General features: G+C 34.1%; 4 protein-coding genes across 4 annotated transcripts; all 4 read right to left on the bottom strand.

Moving 5' to 3' along the window:
- Positions 1–717: 717 nt before the first annotated feature.
- On the bottom strand, positions 718–6,506 carry LOC108211192 (COMPASS-like H3K4 histone methylase component WDR5A). The gene is made up of 2 exons (XM_017382722.2): positions 5,824–6,506; positions 718–1,187 (listed from the first exon to the last, which is right to left on the bottom strand). Exons 1-2 carry the CDS (start codon positions 6,466–6,468, stop codon positions 897–899), a joined length of 936 nt encoding a protein of 311 aa, XP_017238211.1. The 5' UTR covers positions 6,469–6,506; the 3' UTR covers positions 718–896.
- A 4,161-nt stretch (positions 6,507–10,667) lies between these two features.
- Positions 10,668–19,094, bottom strand: LOC108210490 (kinesin-like protein KIN-8B). Its single transcript, XM_017381806.2, has 16 exons — positions 18,707–19,094; positions 18,546–18,617; positions 18,333–18,449; positions 17,565–17,653; positions 16,441–16,585; positions 16,257–16,352; positions 15,566–15,657; positions 15,326–15,427; positions 15,070–15,216; positions 14,848–14,998; positions 13,979–14,041; positions 13,663–13,899; positions 12,955–13,059; positions 12,765–12,878; positions 11,440–12,039; positions 10,668–11,287 (listed from the first exon to the last, which is right to left on the bottom strand). The coding sequence occupies exons 1-16, from the start codon at positions 18,752–18,754 to the stop codon at positions 11,048–11,050; spliced, it is 2,418 nt and encodes an 805-aa protein (XP_017237295.1). The 5' UTR covers positions 18,755–19,094; the 3' UTR covers positions 10,668–11,047.
- Positions 19,095–19,502: 408 nt separating this feature from the next.
- On the bottom strand, positions 19,503–20,572 carry LOC135151710 (uncharacterized). The gene has a single exon (XM_064090823.1). It carries the CDS (start codon positions 20,558–20,560, stop codon positions 19,508–19,510), a length of 1,053 nt encoding a protein of 350 aa, XP_063946893.1. The 5' UTR covers positions 20,561–20,572; the 3' UTR covers positions 19,503–19,507.
- A 302-nt stretch (positions 20,573–20,874) lies between these two features.
- Positions 20,875–21,975, bottom strand: LOC108212512 (glutathione S-transferase T3-like). Its single transcript, XM_017384236.2, has one exon. It carries the CDS (start codon positions 21,973–21,975, stop codon positions 20,875–20,877), a length of 1,101 nt encoding a protein of 366 aa, XP_017239725.2.
- Between the last annotated feature and the right edge of the window lie 5,173 nt (positions 21,976–27,148).

Below are 27,148 nucleotides of genomic sequence, written 5' to 3'. Positions count from 1 at the left end.
ATCACTATAATATACTTTTAATTTACATTATTGCACAAAAAGAAAGCTATATTGCCATGTGGTTTTTCTCATCAACGATTTTTTTACATTCTTGATCAAATAAATGAATTATTAAACTATCCTTCGGGACAATTGACATTTTGTTCATGATTGGTATACATGAACGGCATTCTTCTACGAGTAATACCAAGTTCTAAAGGTGGAGATAAAATTACCACTCTGATAGCAATCAGTTCAGGTATTACAATAAGTTATCAACGCGAAAGTTATGCGAAATGTGAGTGGATTAGATAAACAAACCTTGCCCACCAAAGAATCCATCAGCAGATCTACAAAGAACCCAACTCACAGTATTTAGCGCTCTCGAGCACGTAAAATAGTATCCATGTGTGGCTGTGCACACATATTATATAGACGAAACCGTGTTTAAGAGATTGCAGATCTAGCATCTGGGCGGTTGGTGAATGTGTTCCACTACTGCTCCATGTAATCTCCGTGAGCTCTTAGCCTAAAAGACAAAAAGAACAATACTGACAGCCTGTTATCCAGGTCTCAATGGAAAGACGAATATGTCTCTAAGAAAAAAAAAATGAAAAGACTAGATTGGATGATCCTTTTACAACCGAGGCAGCGGCCCGGTAGATGGTAATTTGTACATATAGACAATCTGTTCTCGACCAAACAAGAAAACGTGCATGTTACTAAAATAACAATAACGAGGGGAGGAGGAAGATAGTGATCAGAGAAAATTGTTGTTGGTACCATCAGATTGAAATTACATACGTTCAATAATGAAGCTATCAAATAATTTCATATGCGAGTGCTTAATTACGCAACACGAAACATGTTTCAATTACTGAAAAAGATGTTAGATTGAAATTTCATAGCAGAAGAATTTAATCACTCTGGGTCCATATCTTCACTGTTTTGTCATTTGCTAGAGCACCAGAAGCGATCATATTTTCCTTTGGGTGACAAGATACTGATATAACTGTGTCAGTGTGACCTTCCAGTTTCTGAACAATTTTTCTGGACTGGAGTTCCCACAAGTACACACAATTATCCTCAGAACCGCTAACAATATACTTCCCATTTGTTACTGAAAATGCAGCCGAAATGCAGTACTTTGAATTAAGATGGCCAGTGTACGTCTTTAAAAACTTGCCAGTTGTATAATTCCAGAGCCGCTGCAAACAGAAAGCAGTATTAGATGTCAGGTTGAGATAAAAGGAAAAGCATCAGAACAATGTTACTACTGCATTTGATATTCTAAAAATGAAGGGGACTTCTGGAAGTAAAACATATAACAAATCTGTATAACCCTTCCAGTTAAAAATAAACACAACCTTGTTCTTATTACTGTTATATAAGACCTGTAACTTATTGCTTTATGCAACTTCACAATGCCATCAAATGGCAACTATTGAACTCCATAACATATTCCATTGCATAAAGCAATAAGTTACAGGTCTGAAAAGTTGGCTCAAAAGACATCAGCAGTGCCACATCTTTCCCTGATCTTATCTCTTATGTGGCCTGTAAGACCAGATTTTGTTCCAAATATACTAACATTTCTACAGCCAACCTACATCTGATAAAAGATGCAATAACTGGGAGTAACAGAATTCCAGGTTCTATAATTTACCCCTGATAATGCTGAACACGGTGATATTGTTTGTTTCTTAATTTAATATGTATTTGTACAGATCAATTTGTTAGCTGTTCTAATATGATGATATAGTTATCCTCTTAATCAAATTTAGTAGTTTAAAAGGTAGTAGTTATCCAGTAGGATTAGACTCGTTCTCCAAGTATAAGGATATGGATGTGTGTGTGTGTGTGTAGGTTTGTATGCATTTATGTAACGGTAATCATCATATATTTAATCATTATTAAAGTTAAATATTTTTATTGGTTACCATACTAATCTCTTTTGGCATATTCCTGCTCTCCCATACTAAACGGCCAACTATTTCACTATAATTTCCACTATGAGTAAATATTCGTGCAGAAACACAAAGCCAGTCTAACTTAAACTCAGGTTTGGGAAGACACATAAGCAAGTGTCACCTTGTCCAATGTTTGGACACCAACTTTTCTATGTTCTAAAGAGCTAAAGGAATCTCATTAAGGGGGTAAGATCTCCAGTGCAAAGCATATTAAGTGAAAATGCTTAAGAAGATATCAATCCGACAAAAGAGCAAGCAACGGGGTGTGCCTGGGCGCCTTAGGCTATGAACACCAATTTATTACTTATGAGATCATGTAATCATCATCAGTAGGCATACAAAAATTTAATCTTCAATCGATCTTCTAACCAAACAAAAATTTAATCTTCAATGATATCTTGTAACCAAACACATTTACTAAAACTAATAGTTTCAGACTGAGAAGAGAGAAAGACATGGTAACCACCATATATGCCCCAAAAAGCTGGAGTGAAGGACGGAAAAGAAGAAAGAGAAGTACAGATATCTACCTATAAATAACTTATCAGGTCATCTTTTTGACGTGAGTTCACATACAAAAATTTAATATTCGATAAAATTCATCTGTAAACACTCCTATTCACATCTCTGATACTTCACTATAAATGTGTACATGCACCCTGACGTCTATAGACAAGTGCTTATACTGAAATTCCAAAAGCACTGTATCACTAGACACTAAAGAAAGAATTTTTTTTATGTTACATATTTGTGTGTGTTTGTGTACTGCCTACACTTACAATTAAGATTAAGAACAAAGTCACAGGAATTAGATGAAGGTAGAAGATGAAGGCTTCATTACCATTAAAAAACTTGTTAGCTCCGTTACGCTAACTCTTCAACTTTACCCTCTCGTACATACCAAAAACCGAAAACTTCACCTCAATGCAATCTAGTTCAATATAATTTATAAGGCCTCACAAACATCTTGTTTAGACCAAGTTGTTTGGACTTGGAAGGAAGAAAACCATGGTAGAGAAAAATCATTGGCCCAAGAAAGCTGGAGTGATGGCCAAAAAAAAGAGTGAAGAGAACAGGTAGGGAAAACCCAAGCCACCTATTATTTACTTATCACTTGTTAGATCATGTTTTTCTCTAGAGCTACTTGCATAAAAAAAAAACATAATTTGTCATATCTTTTAACCAAACACAGTTACTAAAGTCCCTTGCTACTAATCTTTTTATAAATGACGACTCATGTTACCATCTCTGCAATACTTTATTCTACACATATACATGCGCAAAGCGACTGCAGGCAACTGCTTGTGCTGGAATTCGAAAGTACTACATTGCTGTAAGAAAGGTTCTTTTATGTTAGATATTAATTTATACACACACACACACATACTGTATACACAATTGATTAAGATTAACAATGTCATATGACTCATAAAAGAAATGGAGTAGAAGATGAAGGCATTGTATAAACACCATTGAACACTTATTAGCTCTGTTACAAGGACTACACAAATTTTTCCCTCATACCATGTCCAATGGCAGACCTGCCCCAAGCCCAGGGTAGGTCATAGCCCTCCCTGACATTTAAAATGAGTACAAGATATTACTGTAATTCTACGTTTTTGACCTCATATTTACGTTCTCAGAGCACCAATTGTTGAAGGTCAACTCCTAGAAGGATTTGTCAAGTTCAATTTCACATGCTGCATTTATGTCTTGCCATTTTTTAGGTTGTTCTGTCATTGACAAGTTACTACTAGTTTGTGTTATTCATTTATCCAAATTATTAATTCTTACGGAACATATTAGCTATAACTGCCTATAAGTAAGTAAAACTATATACTTGAACATAAATCAATCGTTGATTCCCTGTCCATCGGAACATTTTGCTTTAAGTCTTTCATACATATCAGACTGTCCGAGTTATGATTTTTAGCCTCCCTTGATTAAGATCCCATGTGCCACAATTTTAGCCCTCCATCAATTAATATCATGGATGCGTCACTGCCCATGTCAACCGAACGTGACACGAGTGAGGGTATAGGTCAGATCATAAAGAAATTAACCTTAATAAAAATCTAGTTTAAAATAATTTACAAGGCGTCACATCAATTTGTTTCCTTCTGAAGTTATTCAGAGTTTTCCGGACCAAGACGGCAGAAAATTGTGGGGGGGCAAAATCTGCCAAAGGAAGTTGGAGTGACAGCCAGAATAAGAATAAAGAGATAGGGGAACCTAAGTCACCTCTTAATTACTTATCAGATAAAGTTTTTGTTGCGAGTTGCTGGCAAACAAAAATCTAATCTTGATTATATCTTAAAACCTAACACAGTTACTAAAAGTACTACCGACCGATCTTCCCATGTAGTGACTCCTATGACCATCATTCTGATACATGACACAAGAAAACGAAAATCTATATAGTGTCCTATAAGGGTTGGGTATATGGGCATAACTATAAAAGCGAAAAGTATATGGTTGGGTAGATGGGGGAAGTATATGGGATGGAGACATACTATATAGGCATAGTTATAAAAGCGAAAAGCATAGGTCAGTAATCAAAAGCGAAAAAGCAAACTGAAGCGCAGAGGAGAAGCAAAGTGAAGCCACTTACCTGAATAGAAGCACACTATATGAACATGATTAATATATTTCTACTAGATAATAGATGTATAATGTATTACCAATATTCGGAACGTGCTAGTTCAAATAAATTAGAGTCAATAATAGAAGCAGAAATACCAATGAAAATATGTTATATTCATATTTTTACACATTGCTTTTTCATGTGAAGTCTCATAATCTTCATTGCAATTTGTATCACTGTCCGCCATTCTAATTAAACATTGATTACAATCACCAAAGTTGCGTGTGAAAAGCCCTAGCATAGTGTGCCAAGCCCAATTGTTATAATAATTTTTGCCAAGCCCAATATTATAAAGGTTTAATCTTTTTACCTCACTTTGCAAAAGCCCGAATTTTTTGGATTAACCCTCAATTATTAAAATACGCTCAACTCTTTTTAAATGAAACGGAAATCATTTAGGTGCACTTTTTACAACTATGAAGATGGGTTGGGTATTAGCTACTAGGTACTCATTTTCGATTGGTGTATAATACTATATATATAGAAACAAAAAAAAAGGATATTCTATCAGAATTTATAACACATTGGAAGTTGAAGAAACAACAATAGATACACCATACACAAAGAATGAACAATATAATAAATTCAATAACAGGTAAGAAAACACTATATGAAGTTTAACAAACAGCAAAGAAACACGCAATGCAGTCACTCACTAGTTATATTAATCAATCTAGTTAAAGATGAAATAAGTCCATATACAACAAATAAATAACAGGAAGGGCACACCACAAATTTATAATGTGAACTTCCCGGTAGGATCAAGATTAAAAACACACTAATAAAGTATAAAGACACTATACAATTCAATCAGCTACATAATGTATACAAAAAAAAAAAAAAAAAAATCTGCCTTTTTAGCAAATAAGTAAAAGACTATAAACGCTGGATAATGATGATCTGCGATAATGTATTTCATCGACTTCCTAATTTACTCTACAAAACAAGGTTATTAAGCACTGTAGATTAGAAACATAAATGGAGGTTGACAAAAAACAAAATTTAAACACAGAATAGTACAAAGTGCATTGCATTCCCTCCCAAATTTCAAAGTAAATAATAAGGAAATTTAAGGGTACTCAGAACCCATTCCAAGTTGAAGAAACCGCATAAATCCACAACAAAGACATGCACAAATCATGATCTTTACAATAATTTCGATACCAACAAATACAACAATAAATCAAATTCAACAAGCAATAACCATAGTAAGAAGTAAGAAAAACTGACCAATGTATTATCCAACGTCCCGACAAGAATAAACTTGCCATTAGGCGAAAACTTGGCGAAACTAACAGGCGGATTCTCATCATCAATCAACGTCTTCTGACAATGCCCGGTCGACACATCCCAAATCCTACACAAACCATCATAACTACTCGAAACAATCAGAGCCCCTTCCTTATCAAAATGCACAGCAGTAACAGGATCAGAATGCGCCGGAAGCACCTTCAAGCACTTCCCTGACTTTAAATCCCACACTCTCACCGTCTCGTCGAAAGAACCCGAAACAAGCAAATTGGACTGCGGATTAAAATTGACACAGAAGACGAAATTGGTGTGGCCAGTTAGGGTTTTGATGGGGGTAGCTGCGTTGAGGTCCCACAAGCGGACGGTCTTGTCGTCGGAGCAGGTGGCGAGGAAGCGATTGTCGGGGGAGAAGGCGAGATCGGAGATGCCGAGGTCGTGGCCGGAGAAGTCTTGGATTAGGGCTCCGGTGTGTGGGGACCATGTCTTGACGGTTTTGTCAGCGGAGGAGGTGCCGAGAAGGGCGCCGTCGTCGGAGAATTTGACGGCGGAGATGGCTCGCTTGTGGGCGTTGAGAGTGTGTTGGAGAGTGTAGGGCTTTATTGTGGGTTCCTCTGGTATTGCCATGTCTTTTTGATGTGGAAGGGGAAATCTCAGGTTTTTGCGGGGTTTAAAAGGAGAAGGGATAGTTTTGTAAATTCAAAACCCAAAGTGAAAATAACTAAATACTCCCTGATAGGACTAATGTTTACCTTCACAGTTTGCGCGCATTTTGAGACTTTTATAAAATACAGTTCAATAACATTTTTTTAAATTTTTTTTAATAAAAGTTTAAACGTCAAACTTTTTTTCAGGATTTTTTTAAAAAATAAATATATAATGTAAGTATACTTTATAGGATCCTTAAAATGCGTGCCAAAAAGTAACGTAAAGAACATGGTGAGACGGAGCGAGTAAGAAAATACGGGGGAACAAAGATACCTTTTTATTTTAAGTGGTCCTTTTATCTTGATTATAAATTAAAACCATACATGTTTCATATATGGCTACAGATAATGAAAAATTTGAGAGTTGAACTTATAAGACATTTGGTATTGGCTATATTAGTTGGCTATAATTCTAAAATAATATGTTATTAATATTTTAGATTGTTAAAATAGAATATATCGGTTCAATATGGTAATAAATGATGTGCAATATTACTACAGATTTCTTACAGACCTACAGAGGTTCGACAAATTTAGTCATGCATAGGAGGTTGGCTAAAATTATAGACAACAGCTAGGTATGGTTGGAGTATGAGTTTTTAGAGAGGTTGGCTAAATTTTTTATTTTTAGTATGTCAACTCACATTTTAGCTCAGGGTTTTTGATGGTTGAAGATGCTCTAAGGGATAATATAATGTTGAAGGAGATGAAAAGTTATTGATGATGTATTATTATTTTAAAGGAGTAATTTCATGTCGGAGAACGTAATAAGCAATATTATTCTGAAAATTTTAAGAAGTAATGTTATGTTAGTAGTTTTAACAGACTTGATGATGATAATTCGAAAGTTTTAAAAAATAATGTCGAAGAGTTCTTAAGAGTAGTCTTATTTTGACAATCACAAGAGAATAATATTTTAGGACTCACAAAAATAATGTTATTTTAAAATCCTTTTAGATATTGTTTTGAAAAATCTCAAGTGGTGGTTGGGATTTCAAGAACCTCTGAGCGAATGTTTGTAACATATTTGTTTCATCGAATAAGTCGTCTTCACGCAGATTTTATTTTCATATCTTGAATTTATATGAAAGCGAAAATTATGAAAATAAAAATATTTCTGCTTATTATTGAAAGGGCCAAATTGGTTAATAAGGACTCTCACTTTATACCGATAACTCATGTGGGGTACGTTATGTTAATTATGAAGAGTAGGAAAATGCATTTATTCTTTGTTATTTGTCAAAGATACAAGAGACAACGTCGTATATCTTTTGTAGTGTATTCAAAAGATATTAAGATGTTTCTTAATAAATTCTTACGTTTGAAAAACTACTAACAATACATTCCGTAACAATATATTCCGGGATATAATTTGGAAAATCTTTTGAGATACTGATTAGAAAATCATTTCAAGTATAACTTGGAAGGCTTACGAGGGTGTTGTTTATAGGAAGAATTCAAAACTTACATATATCATTTATCCTTCACGCATAATTTTGGCTAACATCTGCATATGATATATAAGCAGACCAATACTTATATGTGTTACATGTTGTACTTAGCTTTAAGTTTAGTCTATAACTCGAATTCGAAAGACCTGAAAATGCTTAATTCTTTAGTTCATTGATACAAGTTCAACAAATACAGTCAACATTGTGATATTGGTTAAAATTTTTTAGACTAGAAAAATGTGTCCATTTTTAATTTTAAACTAGTGCTCTTACAAAACTACATTGGTTTGATCCTTGTATAAATTGAAAAGGCGGGCATGTTAAAAAAGGTTTTGACAGACATAGCAAGTTGAGACATCTTTCACCTTAAGCCCCACACAACCAAAATTCAAAATATCCTTATTTCCATAATTTGACTATCCAGCAAATTTCAAATCTTTTATTTTCAATACACTCAATTAACAGTATCGTTTAAATTGTTGAATTGTTATCATCAAAATACTCGCTTAATAGTATTGTTTAAGTTGTTTTGTGAAATTCGGTGACTAAAACGGAATAGGTTCTAAACATCATCTTACAGCAAAATTTATTTTGGAGATCTCAAAGTTGATTGCAATCAACGACTCAACAAATGATACTTCCTTCGTCCCAATTCTTTTGTCTTGTTTGACAATCTGCGGTCAAATTGACCAAACTTTAACTGAAACTTTACATATATTAATTAATTATTAAAAAAAACATATTACTAGAATCTACATCTATTCTACTTTAAAATGTATGTTTTCAATTTTCAAGATCATATAAGAATAATTATTGATTACCAGTCGAAGATTGGTCAATTTGACCATAAAAAGTCAAACAAGGCAAAAGAATTGGGACGGAAGAAGTAATAATTATCATTGTCCACGTATAAATCATTAAATAAACGTGTATGACGTTGTGTAGTAATCGTCTTCACTTATCTATCTCCAAATTTTGAACTAAACTCATTACTGATACTAATATTGTTATTACTAATTTTGTCCAATAATTGATACTAAAATTTGTCATATTGATAATTAAAACTTACATTTCGTGGAATGATTATATGGACAACCTGAAATTAATTGCAATACACATGACGAGAAATGATAACATCGTAGTCAGTTTCTAACAGTAGAAGATCTTATTAAAAAGAGTCAATTGTCATGTCTTACTTAACCTATTACTGAAGTTAACCAGTAATTTAACTAATTTACCAAAACATACAGATATATCAGTATATAGCATGATAAAATATGTCAAATTACAGAAGCGTGATCCATATCATAGAAGATTTGAATTTAAAGTTAGATAAGAATACATACCAAGTAAAAAATCTATTTCAACTATCATCAACAAATTGTGAAGTGTATGTACACTTTTCTGAGTTTGCAATTTTAATCTTATCATGTTGTAGTGGATTTGAATCTGAAGTTAGATAAAGGCTCATATCAAATGTAAATCTATTTCAGCCAACACGAATAATGAAATATACATAAACTTCTGCGATTGTCATCCATCTAATTTTTTTTTTATAATCATGCGTCTGACACTGTTTCATCTCGACACTCATATAGAGTGACATTGTTTCATCTCGACACTCATATAGAGTTTATACTCGATTACAAGTTATATTAATCAAATCTGATAACTCAAACATTATCTGCAGAAATAATTGATGTACATCTAGAAGTTTAGGCAGAGCCTGGGGTCCAAATATTTTGAAAATTGAATACTAGATATGTTCAGGGGGAAAAAAAAGTTGATGAGTGCCATTGTATTTGTTCTATTATTCTTAAATTTGTATTTGTTCTATTATTCTTTAGCCAGAAACCCGTAGATATTGATCATGTTCAAGTCATTTGAGATATTTCGAAAAGATTTAGAATTTTTTAAAAATACATCATGTTTGAAGTTGTCAATAAAAAAAAAGGTGTATCTTTTTGTTTGCGGCAATAGAGTCATCTACTACACATATCATGACACTCAATCGATTTTGAAACAGTAGCATTAACTTTATCACAGTCTTAATTAATACTTGCAGTCTTTATATGATAAAAGCATCTACGAGAGTCTCCTAATTGGCTATTAAATATAATATGAAAAAATATGTCTCTTGGATATATTTTTTTACTATATCATATTTTTTTCAAATTCTCTTGAAGTTCTAAATTATGCATGACTCTTTATTTTTTCACTTAAGAACTTGTCGGAGATATCTAAGCTACCGTCGAGGACGAACCTGGTCTAGTGCAGCCGGTGCTCTTGTATTGGGGCACAACGCAGCAAAGATACAAGTAATATTTACTCCCTCCGTTCATTTTTTGTTGTCACTTTTGGCTTTGTGCCGGTCAAATTGACCAAAGTTTGATTAAAATTTATTAATATTTTATCAAGTGAAAATTGAAAAAAAAATATGTTACTGAATTAACTTTTAATCTACCTTAAGATGTAAATTTCAGTTTTTAAAATAATGAAAGAGTGACTTATAATTTTTGATCAAAAATTAGTCAATTTGACCCATAAAAATAGAATTGTGAGAAAAAGGGGACAGGAGTAACATGCTACGGAGTATCATTTACCGGATTACAATCCAGTCAAACCACAGCGGATATACCCAGTAATGTAATAGGCAGCTTCTATCGTCTGCAAACTGTAAAATGGAGTAAGTTTTTCTTAATATTTTCTCTCCGTCACCTTAATCTCCCTCGCATTGTATACAAAGTAAAAATTGTTAAAACAACAACATTTGAATACTCTAGACTATCAGAACATGAAATAAATATAATATAATACCCACTATTATCTAAACTTCTGACATCCGCATCATATTTCTCCGACCTTTTTTTTTTGCTGATATGAACGATATGGGACCCACTGTCACTATTCTAAAGGTTCTACCATGCTAAATACATGTACATTTGGTACAAGAGGGAGGAGGAACGATGGAACCCTACAAGTCCTAGGCTCTGCAAAACTTGAGGTGTGAGAATCAAAGATTGGAACTGGGACATTGACAAGATATATTTACCTGGAACTAGCAAAAGAAGGGATCTGGGACATATTTGACAAGTCTCGAGGAGCAGTGTTTGGAAATATATGATTAGACGTAGGCGTAGGAACTTGTTCTATCGGGTTGGACATAATCTGACCACGGGCAGAGCAGCCTTTATGCATCATCAATCCACCATCTAGGCCCTGATTAGCACCGGATCCAGCAGCATAACTGGCATGTGGTTTTTGTCTTGTAATGCTAGTCATGGCCTTCTGCACAAGCCATATGAAATTCAGTGTTGCAAACATTGACACGATCAAGGAACGAGTGAGATGTTGGCAAAACTCTATCAAAGAACAAGAAAAGATGCTATAAACCACTACTCTTTGGGAGGAAAGCGTCGCAGATCTACATTTTTGCATACCTTTTGGTGCTGCCAGAAATCAGATTTGAAAGAAGAAGTTTGTGTAGGGCTTCCACAGTACGATGATGACATGGTTCTCATGTGTTGGTGTATATCATGCAACTCTGGAGTGTATTTACAAGGTGTCACAGACTCTGAACTTGGGTCGTTAAGAAAGTGCTCAGTACTCTTCCTCGGCCTCATCAATGCAGATGGGCAGTTGTCCCTAGTCATGTAATAATATGAACTGTGGTGCTCCTCTCTGCAAATTGTGCGAGGCATGTTCGGATTCTCTTTGGAGAATGGCCTGCCACTGTCGTCTTCACTTTGTTGAAACATGCAAGATGATCTAGAAAAGGACTGTGTACTCGTAGAAGAGTAGGGCAGGGAAATACAACTTCTTGTATTTTGTGATTGCTTCCTATCAGACAATCCCTGATAAGACGACATTGTTGCATCTTCTATCAGTATCCCTTGCTTAGTAGCAGCCTCTAATATCTGTTTTTCTTCAAGTCCTAAACCCATTAGTACATTCCACATGTTTCTCTGTGTTTCCTGCTGGTTATAAATGATTTGATCCCTCATTGCCATTTCAAATTGAAGCTCAGTATTCGCCATCCCCTACACAGAATATAAATTAAATGATACTCCATATAAAATCAAAGCCTCGCTTGTTATATTATCTAACCCCGGTACCATCTTATTCTGAAGTGCTTAATATTTAAAATATAACCAGTCTCCGGCTATAAAAGAACACCACCCCTTTACAGAAAGAATGGTAAGGGTGAAGATAAAAACAGATAACAGTGTAGGAAGTTCCATTAGTAAAACAAGAAGACAATATTGCATGATAAATATGGCTTGGGATAAGAACAAAGAGCCAATTTTTTACTGACAAGTTTTAGAAGTCTTATGTTTCAAACATATATATTATTTAGTAGTGGAAACCAAATAGAGGGTTTCAATTATTGCAACTGGTTTTTTGTATGCATGTGTCTGCTATTTTAAATTTTCATCTAGGGTGTCTAGTACTATTGTTTGCAAGTATGATATAAAATCAAATTATATGTTTTCCATTAATTTCATTTGCCTCTTGTGTCCATAATAAAAGTTAAGCAAGATGACACTCAAAATGCTGTTGCTTCATCACATCACTTCTAAAAGGCTAACATTCATTAATTCCAGGGGCAAACATGGAAAAACTAATGTCTCCTTGGTCCTTACTATGTACAGTATATTATATATATATATATATATATATATATATATATATATATGTATCATAAATAATACTCTTATTGGAAACAGAGTCACAGAGGTATAATATGATTTTCAAACATATTTACCAGGAGTCTGTATTGACTTAGAATGCGCAAGTAGGTTTTATTTCCATTGTTACTAATCGCTTCTTCAATCATCTCTTGTAGTTGACAACGCCGCTTCTCATTTGCTTCAATTTCCTGCCAAAAAACCGCGTTAGTCCTGCATTTAGAGGAAGACAAAAGCAGAGTACATAAGCAACAAGCGGAAATTTACTCGTTGGTAATTGACGTCAGTTTCATCATTGTCACGGATATTGTCGAGTATTACTTGTCTCCTTGACCCTAATGCCTGCACAACTGTTCCATCACTCTCAGTTCCCTGTAACAGATGACGAACTACTGTATAAGCATAAAATTTCTATACAGGATATGAAGAAAATTTATATATGTGACCATGGAGAGAAAGAAATTGAGGAGGCAAGTATAACTGAGTAATACATTCTATCTCACGAGTTCATTCTACCTCACAAAGTTCATTTTTGGTAAATATGTAAAAAAATCAACTTTTAGTCAATCGGAACTGGGAGCTACTCCAGACTTTCAGATTGCCTCTTTAGAGTAAAAAAGGAGGTAAAATGCAATCAGATGGCAAGGGACCGACAGTTCCTAAATTTGGTGTGCCAGATTGTAAGACTGGAGCAACATATAATCAAAGAATGCCTTTGGCATAGGTGGAGACGAAGAACCTCATGTAGCACGGAGTCAAAAAAAAGGTTAAAAGTGAAGGATGCATCTTTCCACAAGTTACTTCCCTTTTAGAGTATCACAATTTACTTTGGATTTAGTTGTAAATGACTTCATCATGTTATCTTTAGTGGCACACAAATGATCCAACTTAGTATGAGATGCAGGAAACTGAACATTATAATTATAAATATGCAGCAAACAAATCCATCAAACTGTGAAGTAAATATGTTCAGACCTGTTGCTTGGCAATAGCATCGTCAAGATGTTGCAATTCAATGCGATTGCGAAGATTAGTCTCCTCAAGCTCAAATAAGGCCTTCTGTAAATTTATTCGCTCCTGAACATTTTCAGTGGTTTCTTGGCTTAATAAATTCAACCAGGAGAGTTCATCATCTGAAGCTTTTTCAGTAGGTTTAGTAACAAGCTGTGACTCTTTTTCTGCAAGTTCTTCCTTTAGCCGACCAACCTCTATCTGCAAAAGTAAATTCAGTTGTTATTACTTACTGTGATACATAGGTGTTGGTGATAACAGACTAGAAACACAAACTTACCTGAAGGTTGTCAATCATCCGCTGGTAGTCCGATACATGGGTATCAATTGTGCCAATATTTTTCTAAAGTTTACCAACAACATGTTAGTGCTAACAAAAAGAATTGATAAAACTGATTAATGATCAAAGGAACTAATAAGCGTCTTGAAACTAGACAAAGTACGAGATTTGCAAGAAGATATTAGTTGAACACGAAAAAAAATAATATAAGCACCACTATACCGAGTCTAGGGGATCGGATTGGCAATGAACTGCAAGTTTGTAACCAAACTTCCCCGATCCCCAAATTATAAACTCAAAGACTTTATATGAAAAATGGTACTATGAAGATACAAGATATGACATGAATATTAGGACTATGTATTAAGTACTAGCTAGTGACAACACATATACACAAGAAATGGTGTTGGGCCTTGTTAAATCAATGGCCTATATAGAAACTACGTAATCCTAAGACACATATCCGGGACTCCATGTCACTTCTTTTGTAACAACAAACAATGGTAGAAATTTAAACAAGGTTAGTACTAATTGTTCAACAGTTTCGAAGTTTGGGAGGGAAAAGTATTAAAGTTAAGATACAGGTGCACATGTCGTGGTGGGACCATGTTTACTTTATAGGTGAAGAAGTTGGTCAAACTAAAAGAGATTTTTGTCATAAACAAAATTTGGCAAAAAATATCACTTCTGAACAAGAAAGTATCTACAAACAAAAGGAGGCATATAGCAGTATTAGCAAACATCACTAGCAGATCTGTTCTTTGTCAAAAATATGTTATGGCTCACCACTAATTGTAAGTGCATAAAGAATCTACACGGGTTTTATTTTTCCTCACAACAATATATCAAATTAGAAATTAAGCTCTCACCTGGATGTGTGTCTTAATTTCTTTTGCTCGGTCAGCATATTTCAATGTATTCACAGTGTGATGGTACTGACTATGCACAGGTGATACGGTTGCAATCATGATCGTTTTAGAATTACCACTCAGACCATCTTTAAGAATCCGTGTAAGTTTACTGAAATTGATCAGGACATTAGCTAAAACAGTGTGCATCTACCCTTGGTAGTATAATTATTTTGAAGGTACCTATTGCGGTAGGGGACATATGCTAGACCCTTCTTTTGCTGCTTCCCCAAAGCATTAATGCAGTTTGCCAAAGCAAGGAGTGAGCGATTAATATTTGCACCATCTCTCAGCTTTTGGCCTCCACTCTGTGTTTCAGAAGCACGCTCACTGCATGCCAACTTCATATGTTAAATGTAGTTCTAACCCACACTTAATCATCTAAGATTTTAGTTTAAAAGATCATGGAAAAACAAAGGTATTGTGGGAATTGGTTTACCTGCCAGCAAGATCCACAAGTGCAAGTTTTCCTCTAATAACTTGATTACAATATTTGTTTTTTTGTTTTTTAGTCACTGTTATCTCCAAAACTGCATGTGATCTGTTCACAGAAAGCTAAAATCATGAAAGAGTAAAGGGGGCTGTATATCATTAATACTATGATGAGTTCAAGAGATGCCCTTTATCAAGACCTTGCACAAACACGATTCTGCTGAAAAGCAATAAAATGATCACTCACCGTGAGGATGTCTCATTAGCTTCTGTGCTTTCTGTTTTCCGTCGACTGTTACCCAGATTTAGAAGTTCTAGAATCCTATCCGCCGAGTTCACCTGCAAAGAAGTAGCAACTTTATAAAGATTCAGGACACTGGAGTACCCTCGACAAATGCAGCAGAAAAAGCACCAAAGAATAGTGACTTGGGGCCAGAATAGGATAAGACGTTCCTGCAGTCAATATTATGCTTTAAAAAGAATGGCACAAAGAGAGACACAGAAAAAAGTAGGCTCTAAATCGTGTAAGGGTAATCATATATTCTAAATGTTGTAATTATAACCTACATGGCTTGTTGACTGTCTTAACGTAATTTACTTATAATCCACAACTAAAGTAAAAGATAGTTTCAACAAAATCACTGTAGCCATGTAGGTGTGCACTTAAACCTGCGCCTGCAGATGTATATATGAAAATTCCAGTTATACTTCAACGAGGTAGCTCAAAACACAATAGTGTAACTCTGCCGTTAAAGTGTCCATATATTAAGTTATATGAACTCTTTCTAGTCTTGGTGCAAAACAGTAGTTTACTGACATTTGTTGATTCTCTGATACTTACGACTTATGAGACTGACTGAATTGTCTCAGTTACATGTCAAGCAAATGTTGCATTAAACCTGCAATACAATTTTGAGGCTAAGTTCAATAAACTGAACCTTGATAGATCTAAGTCCAGCAACAACTATCCCGTTTTGCGGATCCTCTCTAAGCTCCAAATGACCAGATGATCTTACTAGCAAATCATAGATAACCTGCATTTAAACGAAACAGTTAAAACAAATATTTTAGTGCGGAGATAATAGGCTAAAGTAAAGATTTTAGCAATCATTTATGTCGTACTTCATTGTAGACTTCAAGGTAAGAACAGGTCACTTGAACATCATCAGAGCTATTGTCCTTTTTGATAAGATCAAAAATTGTATGTAGGCTGAGTACCATTAATCCTGGATCATCTCTAGTCCCAACCATTGTATATGTCTTGCCACTGCAATATAAAATACTGTTAGGTTCTACATATATGTAATTAATACTGAACGGAAAAAGAATTTAAAGTTTATATGTAAATTATTACAGAAGCAGCAAGGTCAAAATACATGGGAAAAAAAAAAATTGATCTGCATTTTTATCCCAGCAAGTATCTACATGGGGTGGAGCACGTATAGCACTGACTTTCTTGATCTAGTTTAGTGTGTCAGCATGTAGCTCATGCTTATAGATCACGTACTGGGGGAACTAATTTTATCTAGAGTAAGCAGCAATTAAACAAATGAAATATATGCATATACATGGAACTACCCACATATACACTCTCAGCCCAGAGAGATGATTTCTAAATTATGCATGATCATGGAGTTGAGAGGTAAGATTGATATCCAAAACCAGAAATTATGCCTAATTCGATAGTAATTAAATAAACAAATATGAGTGAATGGAAATCAGTTGAGCAGTGAAAACTTTATCAAATTTATATTTTATAAGATAAGAGAAAATGTCCTATCGAGTAAGATTTTTAGCAAGATTATAAGAAGAGAAGCCAATTGAGTCCTTGTTTTAAAAAGCAATGTGAAATAGGCAGCTGAGTCCTAAGCCCCTACATTTTTTTCCCATTCCCAATGATATTAGCAAAGTTAATTACCTAATACAGGCATACATAAAGACTAATGAAATTACCAAAAATGTAATTGACAGAAAATATGCAAGGAATCTACAAAGATATTTAAGACCCTTAATTTTGCAACTAAACCCCCCGCTGTAACAAGGTAAATTTGGTGCAAATGGGTTGCATTTTGTAACAATACCCAAAAAGTACTAAAACCTCAGACAGGATTTCTTTCTTAGGAATTGCATATCCTTATCTTCAAGACACAGACATGAAATAAGGATATATCACCATTATATCAAACAGTTTTTCAGAGTTAAAAGCCTAATGACAGGCAATAATTGTTCAATAGAGTTTGAGGTACCTTCCGGTGGAGCCATAAGCAAAAATCGTAGCGTTCAGCCCCTGAATGACTCCTGCAACTGTAGAAGATATACCTCTCATGTAGACATCCTAGATTAAGGTGGAAGGTCAACTTAGTGGGCCGTATAAATGGAAAGAAACTGAAAAAACGCAATAACATCAAATGCCATATAGTAAATGTCTTGTGCATATATTCTAATAATTGAATATGTACCGTCAAAATATGTCCATAGATTGTTGTATATAATTTCAGTTTCTATTTTGTAAGTTACATATGGTCTACAATTTAAAAAAAAGTAAAAATTGGTAAGTCGCTATAAATTCATTAATCAGCGACTTATTTGTGTCAACATCTCATTATTTCAGAAACTATATGCAAGGAACCTAAAACTTAACACAACATAAGTATTTAGAAATAAGGACCAAAAGTATCAGGTACACTGAGCAGACATGTTTGTGACACAGATTAGAATTGTTCCAATCTCCACAGAAAGGGCTAATCGGAAAAGAATAAGCTGTCCCATAATAATCTTCTTAGCATGAAAGAAGAATATATGTGTCACCAGTTCTATGAAACACAAAATGCAATTAAACAAGTCCTAGAGAATGTGACTGACAGACTAAAAGTTTGTATAGAAACATACATATACATGAGCCCAAAAAAAATCTATATGCTTACAATGTTATGAAATAAAATCAAATTTCTTCACCCCAACACCCTACAGACATTAGCACAAATCCAAAAAAGCAGAACAGTTGAGAAACAAACCAGATTCTTGGACTCGGGGCCAAACGCATGGTCGAAAGAATATCTACGCTCTTTGGTCCGGTTTTGAATTCGATCAAGGTAGCCTTTAGACAAATCAGGATCCAAAACAAGTACCTCCTACGAAATGCCAATTGCACAACACAGACAAATATTCAAAACACAATTTGCTAAACAAATATAAACACAATTTTACAAACTATAAATTAAAATTACCTTATCATCGTTGACTCTTACAATATTAAGACCTCTTTCATTTCCTGCAGGCCTCCTGCACTTCACAGCAACCTATATACAACAAAAACACAATTTCAAAAAAAGACAGAATGAAGAAGAATAATAATCAAAAAATGAGCAGAGAATAAGCAAAAACTAACAGTAAGAGTGGTAGTTTTCTTAGCAGCAGGAGCTCGAATACTAGGCATAATGATGATTCAACCATTCAAAATGAAGCTGAATTCATAACAATATAAATTCAAAGCCCTAATTGAAGCTCAACAAGCACAAAGGAACAATCAGAAGAAGACATAGAAAGGCATGTTTGTTGTGGAGTAGTAGTCTTCTTACAGAACTGCCTCGGGAAATACGAGATAAAATTAAATGTAAGATGAAACTGAAGAATTCATTTAAGACAGCCGAGGAGGAGGAGGAGGAGAGAGATTAAATGCCGAGAGGGGGAGGGAGAGAGAAATGAGGGGGGTTTAGGTCGGAGAAATGAATGCTCGTTTGTTTTCTTGTGACATTGTATGTGTGTTGTTTGTCTTTGAGAGGTTTGGTTGGTACGGATTGTTTTTGTATTAAGAGCAACAGCAATGCAGCGTCCCACTTTTTTAATATCCACTGACATTTTGTCTCCACGTTGGCAAGAATGGGACTGCTTAAAAAGTGTCTCAAACTCATCCAATGGCCAGACCCAGTTGCTACAACCCATTTCATTCTTATTAGTTATTATATATTATAATATAGATATGTAATAAAAATTGTTTTGAATTTCAATTTATAATTAATTTAGTAATGTTGTAATAATATATTAAAAATGATTAAAATGTTTAAAAATGCTATTAAAAATAAAAATCATATCCCCTAAATAAAATGCATCATATTATTAAAAAAAACATGAAATAAATAACAGCACACAAGAAAACATTAAATTTAAACGTTACAAATACTAAAAAAAATTAACGATTATTGTGAAACTGCGAGATATGCTCAACCAAGTCATTTTGTAGCTGACGATGTGTTCGTTTATCACGCATCCGTATACTGTTTTGAATATATGTTTCATACGGGACAAAAGGTTCTTCTCCTAAGTTTGGTTGCGACAAGCCATTTATTGCATCATCATAAGTTGGTAATGGACCAAATTGAGTTGCATATGTGTCCCTCTCGTCTTCAACAATCATATTATGTATTATGATGCACGCTCTCATTATTCTCCCAAGATCTGCCTTGTCCCAAAATCGTGCTGGACCACGTACAATTGCGAAACGGGCCTGTAACACACCAAATGCTCGTTCGACGTCTTTTCGTTGGCTTTCTTGATATTTTGAAAATAATTTTCTTTTCTCACCTTGTGGACGTGGTATGGTTTTAACAAACGTTGCCCATTCAGGATATATTCCATCTGTTAAGTAATATCCCATATTATAATTATTTCCATTGATAGTATAGTTTACCTCAGGAGCACGACCTTGTAGCACCTCATCAAAGACCGGTGATCGATCTAAAACATTTATGTCATTATTTGATCCAGCAACTCCGAAAAATGCGTGCCATATCCATAGATCAGATGAAGCAACCGCTTCCAGTACAATTGTTGCGACTCCTTTGTGACCATTCATGAACATGCCCTTCCATGCTTTAGGACAATTCTTCCATTGCCAGTGCATGCAGTCAATACTGCCCATCATACCAGGAAACCCACGAGCCTCACCCATATGTAATAAACGTTGTACGTCATTAGAGTTTGGTTTTCGCAAGTACTCACCTTCAAATATCGTAATTACGGAAGAGGCGAAATTTTTCAAGCACTCTGTCGCAGTAGTCTCCCCAATACGAACGTAGTCATCAACAGCATCAGCAGATATTCCATACGCCAACATACGCATTGCTGCAGTACATTTTTGTAAAGGTGATAAACCTTTTCTTCCCACTGCATCGATCCTTTGTTGGAAGTATGGATCAAAATTTGAAAGAGCATCCACAATACGAAGAAAGACATGTCTTCCCATGCGAAATCTGCGTCGAAATATCGCTTCAGGATATACTGGATTTGGTCCATATGGAAGTGAATTGGAATAGCCAATACTGCTAGTTTATATAGAAGATAAAAACGAATATATTCCAACGGCTAGTTTACAAATTAAACAAGACAATCACTAGCTTCCAACGGCTAGTTTACAAATGAAACAAGACAAACACTAGCTTCCAACGGCTAGTTTACAAATGAAACAAGACAAACACTAGCTTCCAACGGCTAGTTTACAAATGAAACAAGACAAACACTAGCTTCCAACGGCTAGTTTACAAATGAAACAAGACAATTCTAGCTTCTTGCCATGATTTTATCAAGCATTTTTGAATGCATCTTCCGTTGAGCATCAGTCATTTTACTAGTATCTGCCAAAATCACTTGTAAATCTAACTCTGTTTGCTTTGCCTCAAGCTCTTTTTGACGAGTTTCGTTTAATGCCTGCATCAGGTCCAATTTTCTACAGGCATTTACCCGTATGTCTTCATACTCTTCAAATGCTTCTGCTACTTTTGCCTTCCCTTTTCCTTTCCTTTTTGTCGCTTTTGTACCTTTAGGACGAACCGGAGATTCAGCAATATTCTCATTTGTTGGTGTATCGTTATTTCCTGACGAGGAGTAATGTCCGGAATCACTTAATTTAGTTCTTTTAGAACTTGCACTGCTTACAGGAGTTCTCCACTTGGGTTGTCTACGAAGCTCACGCCAGTGATTGTCAAAGTTAGACTTCTTTTTGTACTTAGCTAAATGAAGTACATGAGCTTGCTCAATAACGTCATCCAAGTTCGAACCACTCCCAACTACTCGTTGAGCCTCATCATAACACGAACCAAATTTCTGAGCACCTTCATTTATTCTGGACCACCTTTTCTTCATAGCCACAACTCCTCTTTTGATGACGCCGGGATTATCTTCTTCACAATATTGATGAATTCGGTCCCAAAATGCTTCGGCTTTTTGATCAGTACCGATAAGTGGATCAATCGACACATTCAACCATGCACTTATTAGGAGTTTATCTTCAACCCACTTCCACTGACCAAGCGCTTCTCGTACATCTTCAATTTCGTCGCAATCATCATTTAAATCAATAATATTTGTGTTACCAAATGGAGGTACTTGTGAATGTGGAGAATTTTGAATATTGATAGGTGTTTGTTGAGTTTCAAATTGTGGATTTAAAAATTGGGAAAATGGAAATTGATAAGGAGAATTTTGAGGATACGGAAATGGAAATTGAGAATTCTGAGAATTTGGAATTTGGTATTGAGAATTCGGGATTTGAGAATTAAAATTAAAATTTTGTGTGTTTGGAAAGTAGGAATTTGGATATGGATATGGAAAATGAGGGTTTGAGTTTTGAGAATTTGAAGATGGGGGATTGTTTGGATTCATTTTTATTAAAAAAAAGAATCTGAAAATTTTAAGGAAGTGAAGATTATGAACAATAAAAGGGATGAAAATTATGTATTTATAGTAGAAATATATAGCCGTTGGTTAAGTTTACGTTAGATTATTTGAACGTTATTATTGTAACGTTAACATTTAATAAAGCAGGAGAAGCATTGTACTACTATCACAGTTGCAGGCTACAGCTTGATTAAAAAAAGAAAAAGGTAAGAAGTGGGACGAGCCCACTACCGTGGGACTCCCCACTTTTTCTTCTCTCCCTCCAACGGGTGGTCAGTCCCATTTCATGCACTAATCCCATTTTGCGTGGCCCGAGACGAGAAACGGTACTCCACTGTGGGTGCTCTTAAAGCCTCCCTCTGAAATATTTCTTCGCTCGTGCACCACCACTATTAAGTTTGTAACGTCCCCCAATTGACTTTAACGCTGTTTGAATTAGATTAAAATAAGTGCTTCTTAAATAAAAAAAAGTGAAGTAGAATTTTGAAACAAGTTTAGACTTATGAATTATTAAATTGTTTGGTAAATAAATAAAAATCTTGGAACAAAAGTTAGCATTCTCAACTTTCTAAATTTTTTACACAAACGGATCAAGAAAAACTTCTCGGATAAAGAAATACTTAAATTATGCAGTCAAACAGACACTTAATTTGTTTTGGTCCGTTTCGATCGAATGGAATGTGGAGTTGGTGATGTAGGAGTTGTTAATTGTGTTTAATAGATTCTTGTGTGTGATTAAAGTTGTATTCAAAAAACTGCAATTAACCCAATTTGTATTACAAACCAAGTTGAACTTATAATTTTCCGTCGATTGGATTAGATGTTTTTAGATTTGTGGCTATTTTGGTCACCATTTCTGTCATATAAAGTTTATCTATACAAGCTTTAAGTTTCATGCTAGAAGTCACATGTGAAATGAATTCGGGAACGTATTGAATGAGATAATTCAGCATAATCCTTTCAAATTCTTATAATTTAGATTTGATCATAAACATCAATATTTTCATGTCATTAGATTTGCTGCAAAACCATTGCAAATTTTCCATTGTTACTGATGGAAAAATGTAAAATGTTAGATCGACTCGCCAACGAAGGTGTGGATCAGAGCAGAAGTGAGAGATTTCGAGTCGTGTTCATTTTTTAAACTAGTCATTGACTCCAGAAGTTAGATGAATTAAATTATTCAGATATAAATAAATATAATCTACTAACCGAGTCATTTCATGAGATTCTCGACATTTGTCTCTGAGTATCAGGTTCTCATCGTGTTTTAGACAGCAAACAATGATTTTTGCAGACTCCTCTCCTCAACCATGATAAAAAAGAAATTGATTTTATTTTATTTTTTTGTCAACAAGTCCTGACCTGTTCCTATCTAGTCCGATTTCTTACCAGACAAAATTCGAGAACCACAAAAATACAGTTTGGAGTAAAAAACTATAACCACAGAAATGCACTTGGAACTTTCTGATTCTACAAATTTTTTATTTGGTTGTGTACTGAGAGAGGGACAGAGACTTCTAACCTCTTTTTCACTGTCCAGGTCAAATCCTGTGACAACAATAACCATTTGGCCTTTCTTTCAGTGTCCTTTCTGTTTTTTTTACTCTCCAGCTCAACTGGATGAAAACGATTGCAGCAACTCTACCTCATAAACTAACTCACATATTCCTCTCTTTGTTGTAATTGTGTAACATATCCTTCGCTTTAACAGTTTCTCTATCGGAACACTATAATTTTCATTCATTATTAATTTATCAACTCTTTACTCCACTGAGATCCAAGTTTTGGGTTGGATTATGCTACAAGATTCTGATGACAAACAAGTAATAGTATAACTTCTCGTGTTAATCAAGTTATGTCTCAAATTTCAATTGAGGCTTCAGTGGATGTCTTCACTAAAAATCATCATACCAAGTAATGAGTAAATTAATTTGTCGTGCCAAATCTTAATAATGGACTGAATCTTCAGACAATATCTGCGCATAAATAGTAGAAGAGGTAAAATCATCTACATACAAATTAATTAATAGTATACAAATTTCGTGAAGCTGAATTTGTTTTATGTATGTGCATAACATTCATGTCAAGCAAGCACGGATTGGGAATCTGGACAAGGACCTGGCAACTCAGTAGCTGATAATTTTTACAAATTTGGACAGCTGACTGTGACTGTGTAGTGCCTGGAGAATCTTTGCAAGAACAACACTAGTTTGGCCCACGTTTGTTAAGGTTGGTGGATGTATATAATTAGTAATCATGCACAGATTAGTTTGGTGAAAATGGAAAGCAAATAAAAAGTGGTGAAAAGATCCAACCAGTACAAATCAACAGCTTAAGACCAAAGAAACATGAAATATATGTTAATCTGGCTGTGAAATGAGTCCACTTCCCTTAACAAACGATGGTGGTAAAGTCGTCGTTAGTGTCAAGTTCATCATTGTATAAAAATAGGGTTAAATATCAACCAGGTGATTGATTGCGGCCCGATGACTCAATTTGGTCACTGATTAGAAAAGTGACTCAAATTAGTCACTCATTTAAAAATTTGTATCAAAACTATCACTTTATCCTTAGTCGAAATTCTGAAAATATTATATCTCGAATTTCACACATTTTTTGTGAATGATATTGCATCCAAATGAAAAGTTTCGAATTCTACTATTTTAGCTAATATTGTTAGATTTTTAAACTTTTATCAACTATTTATTTTTAATTTTTTGATTGTTTTATTTGATTTAAATAAAAATAAATAGTTGATAAAATTTTAAAAATCTATCAATATTATCTAAAATAGTAGAACTCGAAATCTTTCATTTGAATATAATATCATTCATAAAAAATGTGCGAAACTCAAGATATAATATTTTCAGAATTTCGACTAAGAATAAAGTGATAGTTTTGATACAAATTTTTAAATGAGTGACTAATTTGAGTCACTTTTCCAATCAGTGACCAAATTGAGTCATCGGGCCGCAATCAATCACCTAGTTGATATTTAACCCTATAAAAATATATCACTACTGCAAAACAAGGCCTGCATTGGATTCAAATCGATATGGGCATACATTTATGAATAGTTAAATGATCCAGACATAACCATTATCTAATTAATCGTGGCTTCCTATTCTGATCTGGAGATCAGATTTCTGACAGTGTGGGAAGCAACGCCTTTTCTTCTACTCGGACAACACGAATATAATTCTTGAAACATTATATATTTTTATAATGTATTATTCTTCACAGATGGTGTTTCCCTCGTGCAAAAAACGATATACAGTGTACGTACAATGGACATATTAGACCAAACTTATAAGAAATATGGATACTGACATCTATGAGTCTCCGATGAGAGTTAAACTTAAACCATCATATTTAGGCCAAAGCTAAGAGATCTTAACAATCTTGTTACTAATGTATAAGCTTTAACATGTGTACATATCACCGCATTCTAGATCCTGCCTACCCATAAATCCTTAGCCATAATATCTTGTCCATGTCCTCTGTTCTGATGGATTTGTCTTCAAAAATCCCAAGTTGTTTTCACAATAGATGATCGAACATTAAATCCTAATTGATCATCCGAAGATGCAACCTTTTTATTAGTACAACTAAAATGTCAGGACGAGGAACAAGTTTTGCCTTTGTTTTTGTTTTTTTTAAAATCTTTAAATGTATGTATCAGAACAATTGCAATTTTCACGAGTCTGCTGGCTTGAAGCCCTTTGCAGAGGATCTGCATGCTGCTACTTGTGAGACCTTGGGTATAATCAGTATTTAGTCCACACATTGCATATAAACATATATATGAACGGCTTTTTTAACTGCAAATACAACTTATACTAGTAATTGCTACAATGATGCTCCCTTCGGGGGTGGATCTAGTAAGGAGGGTGTCCTCCTAAAAGAAATTGACATCTTTTCATCATTTTAAATTTTATAAAATTATAGAAGTAGCCTCATAAAATTAGAAAATATAGAGATATTAGAGAAATCACAGATCCGCCCATGCCTCCCTCTCTGCTTCGATTTAGCAAAAGTAGTCCCAGTAGACTAATTAATATTACAAAAGAATTGAGCCAACAACAATACATAATAAGCCTCTTTTCTTTCTTTTTTTTGATAAAAGGCAAACTTGCACAATGCCTAAGTTTCTTCGTCATGATGCCGTTGATATCATTGGTAAAGTACATCTTATATTATTTTGTAGGTTATAACGACAAAATATGATAAATTGTACCCGAAATCTTATTCAATTCCCTTGTATCAAGTTTTGTTGAAAAGAACTCTTCTTAGACGTATCACGCCTTTGCAGGTCTGATTCCAGGGTGTAGAAATAATTCGTAAAACAATGAGAAAAGATTTAGATCGTTGCTCGTGCTTGTTGTGTGTATACAGCAATGAAGTTGAAGATGTCTTCTGTTGCTGTTCTTCAATGTCCATGCAATCATACATGGTGCAGAGCTAACATGAAGTTTTCTCAAGAGTATTTTTTGTAAGCTTAGCAGCTGTTCTAACATCATCAGCTTGCTTTAATATTAAAATAATAATTTTGTTATTTGTATATTTATAAGTTATTATATTTGAAAATGATTTTGTGATTATTTAATTATTTAATTGATAATAGTACATATCAATTATATTTTATATAATATATATTAATCAATGAAATGAATGTGTTTGTTGTTATTTAATTCATCAAATATAATATAAATAGTTCTTAATAATTAAATATTTAATTTAAGACTAAACAATAAATAATATAATATAATATTTATAAAATTTATACTATATAGTACTATAATAAGCCAACGTGGTTATAATTTGTAATCCAAATTTTTATTTATATTTTTTGGTTCAGTACCCTCCCTCTAAAATTACAAGTATATAACATGTGGATGTCTATTACTCTTACATAGTTAAATGGTTTTAAATACAAAAAACACTCGTGAAAATATATTATCATATAATATTTTATAAAAAAATATAATGATGTTAAAAATAAAATTACAAATATCCAATTTTAAATATCTTTTTAAACAGTAACCATTACGTAACCCTTTTTAACTCTAATATTGTACACGATAAATATATTTTTTCATACGCACGAAGATATACGAAATATGAAATATCTCATTTAATATTAATTGAATGATAA

The sequence above is a fragment of the Daucus carota genome, chromosome 3 (genome assembly GCF_001625215.2).
Source record: "Daucus carota subsp. sativus chromosome 3, DH1 v3.0, whole genome shotgun sequence".
In the NCBI taxonomy this organism is placed as follows: Eukaryota; Viridiplantae; Streptophyta; class Magnoliopsida; order Apiales; family Apiaceae; genus Daucus; species Daucus carota.
This window is presented reverse-complemented; position numbering and strand designations above follow the sequence as displayed.